The 11,546-nt window shown below is 45.0% G+C and overlaps 1 protein-coding gene across 10 annotated transcripts in view; it reads left to right on the forward strand.

Moving 5' to 3' along the window:
* Nucleotides 1-11,293, forward strand: part of KTN1 (kinectin 1) — a 113,089-nt gene extending 101,796 nt beyond the window's left edge. For 9 of the 10 annotated variants that reach the window (XM_034767846.1, XM_034767845.1, XM_034767851.1 and 6 more), the window contains 4 exons: nucleotides 1,737-1,820; nucleotides 4,479-4,571; nucleotides 9,217-9,336; nucleotides 10,801-11,293. In XM_034767846.1, the coding sequence (XP_034623737.1) occupies nucleotides 1,737-1,820; nucleotides 4,479-4,571; nucleotides 9,217-9,336; nucleotides 10,801-10,830 (327 nt within the window). In that variant the 3' untranslated portion in view covers nucleotides 10,831-11,293. Of the gene's footprint in view, nucleotides 1-1,736; nucleotides 1,821-4,478; nucleotides 4,572-9,216; nucleotides 9,341-10,800 lie in introns of all 10 variants that reach the window. The other variant, XM_034767850.1, reaches the window with a different exon arrangement.
* Nucleotides 11,294-11,546: the final 253 nt, after the last annotated feature.

The following is an 11,546-nucleotide window of genomic DNA, read 5'->3' on the forward strand; positions in this document are numbered from 1 at the left end:
CTACTTGAGATTAGTAGTTCTAGAAGTGAAGTGGGATTGTCGCTAGCATGCAGACGCTCTTCCAGCTCTCAGATGTTACCTCCCCATGCTGGTGTCACCACTCTGAATACTCTGGGAGATTTCTGATTACCTGGTGTTACAGGTGCAGTGCCCTCTCTGTGGGCTTAACTTCCAGTCCTGGCTTGTAAGAACCACTTTGACAACTGCAGCCCCTGGAGAGCAAAAATTTACTTTATTGCTGTGCAAACTGCCTAATGTCCGAAGGAAACAGACCTTAAAAAATGAACATTGCCTTTGCTAAAAAAAAATGCACATCTTTAACAGGGCTGACACACACACTCAGGGATTCGCAGTCACAGCTCTGCCCGCCTGACCATTTGAATATCACCGGCAAAGTTCACCCCTCAGTCTACAGCTGCGACTGTTAAAAATCCCAGCTTCTTAGCAAGGTAGCTGAACCAGGGCCGGCTCCAGCTTTTTTGCTGCCCCAAGCGGTGAAGCGGGGAAAAAAAAAGATAAAGCCGTGATCGGCGGCAGCTCTACCACGCCGCTTCATTCTTCGGCGGTGGGTCCTTCACTCTGAGAGGCACTGAGGGACTCGCTGCCGAATTGCCGCGGAAGACCCGGACGTGGTGCCCCAAGCACCTGCTTCCTTTGCTGGTTCCTGGAGCTGGCCCTGAGCTGAACAACTACAGACCGAAGGTGCTGGCTTGGTGAAGTCTGTAGGGGCGTTATCATCCCGTCACTTTCCCTGCTGCTTGTTCTTGTGCGATGAGGTAGCAAACCAACTGTATTTCTCGCATACAAAACATACAGAAATAGTCTCCCGTTTGGGTGGGTTTGCACCAGGCAAGAGTTTGAGGAAGAGACAGTGAAATTCACAAGAATTCTGCATTTGGAGCACCCTTATTGTTCGTTTTAATCCCCTGCTAGTTCCCAAGAAGAGTGAGCAGCAGCACAATGTGCTGCATGACCAGGAATCCACCAAAGCTGCCCTTCAAGGCTTCTAGTGAACGTACCCCTTTGAGAATCGTGCAGTAAGTGTTGCAGCCGCAGTCCTGGAGGCGTTGACATGCATGTCAAAGAGCAATACTGAAAATTACAATCATTCTTCAGAGGCTGTATTTTGGTGCAACCAACACAAAGAAATCATTCTCCTTGACTGCAACAGTGTAGTGTTCGAAATAGTAAAGTCTAAACGCCATGAACATTTTAATCTCTTATAGATGGCGATAAACCATTAGACACGACATTAGTATGCTGGTGGAGCGAACATCCTTGTAAAGAGTAGGAGCTATGCTATGATGACCAAGACAATCTGCAGTATATCGCACAGCAAATTTTAGTAGAGAGGGGACAGGTTGATCGGAGCTAGTAATGTATTGTGGCAGTATCCTTAAATGCTGGACGTTTGCTGTGAATTAAGTCAAACATCAACCTTTTTTGGTATCAGCTTTTCTTACTGGCAGTGTAGCTTGAAGTTGAAACCATATGCGGTTGTCACACTGACTATAACCCCTACTCTCTCTGTAGCTTTTGTTCCTTTCATTTAACTGTACAGATCTGAATCTCTTCCTTGGCTCTCCTTGTAAATGTTGTAGCACATGTTGACTAATCCCCTGAGTGTAGTAATTGTTAGTCATTTTTTTCCCTTCTGCAATCAACGATGCACTGGATTAATCCAAGAAGGATACTAATTAAAAAAGAGCCTTACTCTTTTTCTTTCTATTTTACAGCTGAAAACACAGTTAAATGACACGCTAGCAAAACTTAAAATTGATCAAAGTGAAAGGCAGAAAGTAGCTGGCGACTTGCCTAAGGTAAGGGGGGCTATTTAATAGATGCAGATTAAGGTATTCTAAAAGCTTGATTTTTTTGTTTTGTTTTGAACCAGACACTAATAACATCTGTAGTTCCGTTGTGCGAAAATACAGGCTGACTATAAAATTTTGAACTGAATGTTTGTGGAGTGGGATTGTAAATTCTAGGGCCCAAATTCTGATTTCCAGACAGTGGTACTGTATATGGCTTTGGAGAGCGGATGCACTATCTGACTAAGAGATGTATCTGCTTACTTGAGACTAGAACAGGGTCAGAAGGAAACTACTGAAAAGCTGTATAGCCAATGATTGTTCTGCTTAAAACTGTGTTCTGTTCATTAGCGTTCATGCTGATGCAAATGTAATAGATATGCCCTTAACAGTAACCATTAGCAGTAATGAGTTAAACAGGCATGCAGATACCAAGTGTATCGCTGGAATAGACCCTGTAATGTTACAAGGTCTAGAAAAGAAGAATATCTGCCTGAGATCAGTGATTCTTTACCAGCAATTGTTGCACATGTGTTTTGCAGTGGGGATAACCGAAGATGGGTGAGAAACGCTGATGTTGCTAATCAATATATAAATTGATCTCACATGGAGGGGATCAATACTTGGATTTGAGGAAGTTTCACTTGATGGCACCTTTCCGTCACTCTCAGTCCTGGGGCTGGCTGGCTGTTTGCTTTAGATTGTGTTGGTGTGTAACTTCTCCACAGAGGTTGTTGCAAAGGCCTGGGATTACTGGAGCGCAGTGCGCTCCAACCGCCCCACTGTCGCTCCTGTTCTGCTTGGAGGATGAGATGGGGTTGCATGAGGCCACTTGTGTCACTCTCCCATGCTGAAGGAACCCTTAGCTTCTCATTTAGGGCAGCTTTAATGCCCTTTAGTGCTGTGGGAGAAGTGCGAAAGCAGAGTGCATTAGAATAGGGCAGGTTCTAGCCCTTATTTCTCAAGTCCACATGGATATAACCCTCTTGCTCTTCCTGTTTTGCTGAAGGAGTGTTTCCAGTTGTAAGATCAGTCTTTTAATTTTGGGAAGAGTTTCATATGACACGTCAGTGTGTTCCACTGAGATCCTGATGTAAAGAACAGCTCTTCTCAGTAACATTTAAAGTTGTGTGTGCTCTCTCTAGCTACTCTGAGGGTTGTAGATGATGGTTTGGATTATGGTAGCCCCAGCCTTGCACCAGGACCCCTCTGTGCTGTGCTATACAAACAGAACAAAGAGATGGTCCCTGCCCCAAAGCGCTTACAATTTCAGACAAGGGAAAATAGATGGGTGCAGACAGACAGACGGGAGTTCAAGGCATCAATGAGACCGTGTAGGTGAGCATGGACGGCAGTGGTCTCATTGCACCAGAGCCAAACTGTTAGGTTTTTTTGTAGGCATCATGGAAAAAGTGTGTTCTAAGGATGGTTTTGAAAGACCCTGAAGAGGTAGCTTTGCAGGTGTTTATGGGGAACTTCTCCCAAGAGTGAGGAGCAGTAGCGTGGACAAAAGCACCAAGGTGCTTGTTTGAAAATTGAACAAGTGGATGATGGAGGCTGGGGTCAACATCTTGTTAGTGAATGATAGGCCTTGAAAACGAAGACCAGTAGCTTAGATTCGCTGTGATAGAGAAGGTAGAACCAGTGGAGGGGTCAAAATGACAGGCGAGGAAATTGATCTTTGCAGGAGCATTCAGAATGGATTGCGTTTGTCAAGGTCGCAGAGAAGCATGTTGCAGTAATCGAGCTGAGAGCCTGGACAGGAGTTTTCGCTAAGCGGATGGATAGGAAAGGCCGTATCTTAAAGACGTTATGCAGAAAAAATTGGCAAGATTTAAGCCTTGCCTGGATAGGAGAATGTAGAGGTCTGAGTTGACGATGACACCCAGGTTGTGAGTCTGAGTGACAGGCAGGATGGAGGTGTTCCAGTGATTGAGAGGAAGAAGCAGGGAGGCCTTGGTGGGGAAGATTGAAAGCTCAGTTGAGCTTCAGCTGACGGCCAGATATCCTTGAGGAGAGATCAGACACACCAGGCTTTTAGTTTGGACAGATGAAGACATCTTTAGTAGAGGTAGGTCTGCAAGCCAGCATTGTTGGCAGGGTGGACATTGCAATTGGAGAGAAGGGCAAAAGACTACGGCAGCTCTGCTTTCTGGGTGCAGGGATACATTAAAAAGATATCAGTGGTCTTATTTAACTCTTTCTAAGGTGCAAGAATACCAAAGCAAGTGATGGTGCAGTAACCATAATGTATGGACTGACTGTGTTGATTAATTCCCACAGTAACAGCAATAAAGTCACTCCATCCTAGAGGATTTTTACTGTATACTACATAAATGGCAGATACACTAATTGGGTTTCAGATGCTTATTCAAGTTAGACTTTCACATTAAACTATCTGCTGTTGAACCTTTTTTCCTAAACTTGACACAAGGCTATTAAAATTCCCCACTAGCATAACTTTCACGTGTAGCCAGCCTGACATGCAAAATACCTGATTGTAAGAAGACCCGTCAATCTCAATGAATGGCGTGGTCCCCTGAGCGAACATGACATAAAACAGATTTTCCTCCGGAACACTTATTTCCTGTGTGTCTAACATTAGCGGTTAGACAGGTGGCTTGCTTTCCATCCTTTAATTGCTGCCTCTGTTTTTTTTCCCTACAGGCCCAAGAATCACTGGCATCTCTTGAGAGAGAAATAGGAAAAGCTGCTGGGGATGCCAACGTTATCGAGAACAGTGATGGTTGCTCAGAGCCGGTGAGTGTTTTCTTTGAGTCCATCTCCAAGGACAATTCAGATCTTATGCAAAGTGTTAACTCTGAGAAATGAGCTGTAACTGCAGAACGTACAATATTCCACTGGCACTGAAATCGGATCAAGAGATTTACCTAGCCTAGAAAAACGTCAAGCTTCCTCCTTGAGCTGTATCCTCTCACTGCTCAGGATCACAAGGGTGTTTACACTTGGGCTCGGCCAGTATTTGCACCATGACTCCCTTATCTTTCAAGTTCACCTTTGGGGGTGGGGCCAGAAGGTTGACTCACGAGCCAGGGTTTTCAAAATGGAAATAAAATTGGCGTGGTTCTTTGGGTGCAGGCAGGTGGGAAGAGTTTTAACAGCGCTTCTCCCTCATGAAGGGACACTTAAAAATGATCTTCCTGTAACTAAATAAACTTCAAACATTAAGCATTTGATGGGCACTCTGAAGCATGTAATTCCACATGGAGACTGGCACCTTGTCCTGCCTCAGTATTGCCACACGCATGCTTAACCCCTTCAGTCAGAGCCTATGAACCACAGGGAGGAGCGCATCAGCCCACTGAAAGTGTCTTAGTCCCGCTTTAGCTGATGCCGGGCCACTGGGAGCATGATGGCCCTGGTCCGGCATGGCAGCAGAATCTCGTTGGTCTGCGTTTCAGTAAGCAGTGATCCGGAGAATCCCTTTGCGCTGCAGTGTGGCAGCTTTCTGGAGTGGGGGGGCTATTTTGCGATTCTCATCATCGAAAGGTTAAAGCTGAAATATTTTGGCGGCTACAGAGTTGGACAACCAACATCAAGCTGTGAATGTCTGTGAAGGCCTGACTTGGTTAAATGTCTTGGATGTCTATCATGAGCCCACACATGCCATGTTGATGCATGCAAATTGGGCTAAAGAGCTAAACCATGTCAGGGGAGGTCTGCTTCAGCTTTTGACATCCCAGCAGCTCCATTATGTCAAAGGGTGGAAGAAATGTCATACACCGGACCCTCACTAGAATGCGCGTCTATATAGCGCGAATTCGCATAGAACGCGGCCGTGGATCCCAAATTTAATTACTTTCATTGAAATTCATTTAAACGCGGTCTCCGCTATAATGTGGTCCCCGTGTTAACGCAGTACTGCGCGTGGATCCCAAATCCCGCGTTCGAGTGAGGGTCCGGTGTATTTGACGGGACGGAGCTGCCGATGTTGATGACACAAGCAATTTCAGTTGATTCCATTTTGCTACTGAAGGTAAAAGTGACTTCAGAAGCCTAATGGAGCAGAGTTCTCCACAGAGCACTATAGAAGAATCCTTGCTCTGCAGTCATTAGACGCAATGAATGACAGAGTAGAAAGCAGTCAGTCATTGACACTGCTTGACTGGTGCATCACAAGCTACAGAGCCCGCAGCCAAAGACACATCTGGTCCCATGAAGCTATTTAAGCTTCAGGACTGGGAAGATCCCTTGTGATACAGAGAGTTGGCAAACATACAGAGATGTCAAGCAAACAAGTCAGGAGATTGTCATGTTCCACGCAGAGGCCAGCTGCACTGAGGCAGGATCTTCTTTGCTCCGTCAGTTCTGAATTATGGTTGCTTAACTAAAAAGGAAACTACACTTGAACTCATTGCTTTAGCGTTATAACACCTGGCTCACTCAGATGGCTTCAAAGACGCCTCACTGAGCACTAGGGACATGCCAGGTCTGAATTCACAGAGAGGAGCTGTGTGAGCTCTAATAGTGCACAGACATCTGGACACTTCCTTACCTAGCGAGTACACTCCTTTGCAAGCACAGTTGCAGTCTTACCCATTTCTAATCTCTGAATCCTAACGTAAAACCCTACTGCAGCGCTAAATACTTGAAGTGCCCTGTGCAGTCAGTGACTGAGATTAAGCACTGGGCTTGCTGTCTGTCTGGACAGGAAGATGAGAGCGGCAGGCACACATAGGATGGGAGTTTTCTTTGGCTCCTTTTCCAACATCTTTTTATCTGAGGGCTTTTTAGAGCATGTACAAGGGGCAAACACTGCTTCCCCACCTGCCCAGGGAGAGCTGAGTGCAGAGGAGCTGGTGGCGGCAGGCTGTGGGAAGCTTGCAGCGAGGGAGTGGTCGGCACAGATTCCCTCCTCTTCACCAGCTGCGGAGGAGAGGATGATGGTGGATGCACCAGTCAGAATCTTTTCTTCCTCGCGGTGGAGAATTACGAGTGGGGGGGAGGGCACAGCAGCGAGCGTATTGCAGCCCTGAAATTGTAACTGTGGCTGTGTCGGGTTGAGCCCACGTCTAAGAGGGGGAATTGGGATTTGGCCCCAAGAGGTATGAATAATACAAGAGTTCTAGCCAGTCCCTGTTAGTGAAACGAAATTATACAATGAATATGAAAGGAAGAGAAGCAGACCGAATTAGAGAGGGAGAGCGGAGAGCTCCCCACTGGAGGGGAAGGGGTGTAAGAGCGAATAAAAAACAGCATTTACCTATTACCATAAGAGAGGAGCTGTCCCAGTTGTACATTGTGTAATCCATATGTTGTGCTCTCATATGCAGCTGTCAGTTAATTGTGGCTCATTAATTTGCTAGACTGCAAGTCAAACTTGGAATCATACTTATGGATCCATGTTAAACACTTGAGATAGTGCTGAGGTTCAACATACATCGATTTTAATTGTCTGATCACTTATAGTGGCTACGTTATTTAATGTAGATTCCCAGTTATTTTTACAGTAGAGAAACATGTTTGCAGATCTCTTACTGTGCAAACGTAGCTCTCTCATGTTCTTACCAACCTACATGTCTTAGATTAGTTGGGACACCAGGACAGAGCTGGGAGGTTTGATTTTAGTGTCCTTCCTTGATTTTTGATGCATCCAGTCATAATCTTAGCCCAGTGGGATACATATTTTTTTCCATGATCGTTTTCCGCTTTGGACAAACCATTTACTAAAGCTGTATATTTTAAGACTTGATTATTACAAAAATCTTACCCTTCAGTAGATTATCTAGTGGTGATTGAACTAGTTCTGATAACATAGGATGAGGACCTCTTAAAAACCATATCTTAATATTCAACACCTCTAAAAGTGGTTCTGTCTGAACTTGTCATTGTAATTTCCCCATAACTAATAGGGTGGGTTTTTCAGAAGTACTAAGCATTGGTGTAACTGTTCCCAGTGAAGTCAATGTCAAAATTGTTAATGATATGGTGAGAGCAGAGTTAAGCTAATGCTGGACACTTTTGAAAATTTCACTCAAAGTGCCTTTCTGTATTCCAGCTGAGTATTGGAATAATTGCAGTCACTGAGGTCAGGTTTTTTTAAACTTGTGGATACTTGCAGATGAAAGCTCCCCCAGTGTCTTCCAGCTGCCGAGTTTACTGAGCTGAGTGAAAATAGTAACATCTCAATTTTTTTGTATGATGGGCTTATGTGGAATCGTCTGGTGAAAGTAATAAATATTTGCAGTCTAAATAGGGGTTTATATCCTGTTTGGTTCTAGTTTTGCCTGAGCAAGTTTGACTTCCGGAATCCAGAATAAATGGATAGTGAAGTTGAAAAACCCAGGGCATGTCACCTATTTATGCAAACTATGAATTTGGGATAAATAAATAGTGCGGACACTATTTTGATTGCGTCAGGAGAGTGACCTCTTTCTAGAGCTTGTTAGATTTTATAGTCCTCTCTTTCAGCTGTCGGTTTGAGAACCTTCTTAACTTTAGATCCAATTGTTTTAAAATGTGGTGAGTGCAGCGAAGTGCACCGAACGGGATAGAGAGTCAGTCCATAGATTCTACCCAGGGCTGGGCTCAGAAACCACCCATGGAGGCAGAGGGAGTGTGAGCAGCCAGCCAGCAGACGGCTAAGCAGGTGTTCAGAGCCAGAATCGGAGTGCTCTCTCCTCCCTCAGCAGCTCAGATTCGTCACTGAGACTAGGCCAGCTTTCTGCTCTTGGGACTAGAACTGTGCGCCGTCTCCAGCAAATAGGAGCTGGAGCTCTGTGCCCCAGGGCATGACCACCATTATATGCTGCTAATAACAAGATCCATATGGAAACCAAGCTCTTTATAAAATGCATTGGTGCCTTGTTCGCCAGCTTATGGGGAAGGGCAGGGGGCCATCACCTTATGTAAACTAGATAACCCATTTCCTCTGCCCCTCCCACCCATCCCTAGCAGCATGTCGATTAGAATTACACGTGTACAGAACTCCTCCAGGCCGCCAGCTGGGTCCTTCTGGACATAGTTGGGTACAGACTGACTTGCCTCATGCACGGTAGTTGCTATAATCATTGTCAGATTGCTGCGTTCTGGCTCCCCTTGCTAACCATGCTATCTCAGTCCCCAATAGACATGCCTCATGGCGTGCATCCTGTACTCTGATCAGATATTCAGTGAGACCTGCTGGTTATTTGGTACTAAGCTGCCAACAGTCCGACACTGACACACTGAGGCTAACCCACTGCAATTGTAAGTCACCACTCAACGGACCCTTCACTTTCTCCCGTGTTCTCTGTGTGGGGAGACCCCTGTTTGTTGTCACAGTTGCATGGTGTATACCGGTCCGTAAGAAGGCGTCATTTTGGATGGAGAATCTAGTTCTGGTCTCTCAGTAATTTGATTGTAAATGAGCTATTAATGATTCCTTTTTTCACTCCCGTTTCAGGAATTGACTGAAAAAAGACTAAACCTGGCAGTGACTCTGAGCCAGGATGTAGGACACGTCAAGAAGCTGGTTGTGTCAATAAGCCAAATGCTCTCAAAGGGAAAAGAACACTATCAGCTAGTAGGTAGGAAATGGATACTTTAGCTGTAACCTGGGGTATGTCTACACTGCAATAAGACACCCACAGCCGGCCCATGTCAGCTGAATCAGGCTCGTGGGGCTCGGGCTGTGGGGCTATAAAATTGCAGTGTAGTGGTCCGGGCTGGGGCTAGAGCCCGAACTGTGAGACCCCACCAGAGAGGAGGGTCCCAGACAGTGGACTCCAGCCCAAAATCAGCTGTCTACACTGCAGTGTTATAGCCCCACAGCCCAAGCCTGATTCAGCTGTCATGGGCCAGCTGTGGGTGTCTTAACCTGGGTATGTCTATACTGCAATATCTGTCTCAGACAAGCATTCTCTAACTTCGTGACAGGTGGGTTTTAACAAGACTGGCGTCTGTTAAGTCTGTTTTAGAGAGGCTCTGTCAAAACTTCTAAGGGGTACCAGACCTGTTCTTACTCCTTTTTTGGTCCCTCCTCCATTCAGCCTTCTCGGATCTCAGCCTTTTCTGCTCCTCTTTCTAGGCCTGAGGGCTCACTGCATGGTTGTGACTTGACAATCACACCTCTTTTTCTCTCTGCCTCTATTGACAGATGTTTGTCTCTTCCACACAGCAGTCTTGTTTGCTTCCATAGTGCCTGCTGCAGTGCAAAAGATCATACATACCGATGTATCTTTGGAATGGGTATCAAAATAACCGAGTGAGATTTTACTGAGTGTGCAGTGGAAGTATGGAATAGTCACTGTGATATGAAATACTTAAGTTTCAGGCTGGGGGCATAGTGACACCTGTTTTTGTGTTATTGGGTTTGTATGCTTTCATACAAAGCTACCTTTTAAAAACCAGGGGCCTTCTATAGCTGACCACCTAGTGCTGACGACCTGTCAGGTGGCCGGAGCTGACAGAAGGTTGGACAAGCCTGAGGTGTTGGAACCGTCTCACAGAACCCATCAGACTTGAGACAGCTAAAAGTTAGAGAGATGGAGGACTGCGAAGGCCACAGGCTGAATGGAAAGAGCTACTATAGCAGACTAAACCGAGTTTAAGGTTCAGTTTATAAGAATTAACCATTAGTTTTTAGGTCGTGAACACAAGGGAGGTTCAGTGAAGTTAGTGTCTGAGCTGTCCCACCCTTGTATTTAGAACAGATACTTTCTTCTTCCTTCTCTTAGCGTCCATGGTTTTATCTCAATGGCTTCTGTCTTCTGAGGGGGTCAGGAAGCTCAAGTTTCTTCAGAGCTGCTTTGTACTTTGGGTAACGAGGCATTATAAACAATAGAATGATGATCACTTTTTGCTATCATCCTCCCAACCCACTGGGTGTTGGCCTCCATACTGTCCTAGACTTCACCACCGAGGTGACCACTAGCCCAGTTTTGGGGATGACCCGCTCAACTAACGTTTGTTGTACATGAATTTCTTTGAGCAGTAATTATTTGTAAACTCCTTGGCTTAAGTGGATTGTTTTTTCTTTCTCTTGCAGAATGAAGTCACAGGGGAATCATTAATTTGAGGATAGCAGAAGGCATTGTATTATATTTTGCCAAATTAAAGCCTTATTTATGTTTTCACCCTTTCTACTTCGTCAAACACTGAACAGAGTTTTGTCTTTTCTAATTCTTGTTAGACTACTGATTTAAAGAAGAAAAACTCTGTAGACACCTCCAGAATTTAGTTTTATAATAAAAATTGTTTGGATAATTAGACCTCTACATTCCTGGAGATACGGTAAATGTATAATCTTTTATCTTTTATTTTGCTCAGTAAAACTTGTTCAGAAAAATCCAGCGGGGAGATGACAATGGAATAAATATAACATTTTAATACTGATGTTGTACACTGTTTTACTTAGATACATTTTGGGAGTAGCTGCCTCTGACTTCAGCCTCAAGTAAACACTCCTTTTTTGGTTGCTAATGTAATCGGTTTTTGTAATGGTGTCAGCAATTAAAGGGATGCTTATTATTCAGAAAGTGCTTCCGTTTTTCTTGACTTATTGGCATTGCCAGGAAAGTTCCATGCCTTCCTCCCTGAAGGAATAGCACCAGGCTATATTTGCGTGCTGGTGGTGGTCTGTGTCTGGTACAAGGCCCAGTCTGTTCCCTTCAGAGGTCATCTACAAACAGACACTGCAACACAAACTGGGAAACTTATGAATAGAGCCCTGCAAATCCGCGGGTATCCACTTTATGTCCATGGATATCCGTGTACCATTTCTGCGGGTACCAA

This window comes from Trachemys scripta, chromosome 4 (assembly GCF_013100865.1).
Source record: "Trachemys scripta elegans isolate TJP31775 chromosome 4, CAS_Tse_1.0, whole genome shotgun sequence".
Taxonomy (NCBI): domain Eukaryota; kingdom Metazoa; phylum Chordata; order Testudines; family Emydidae; genus Trachemys; species Trachemys scripta.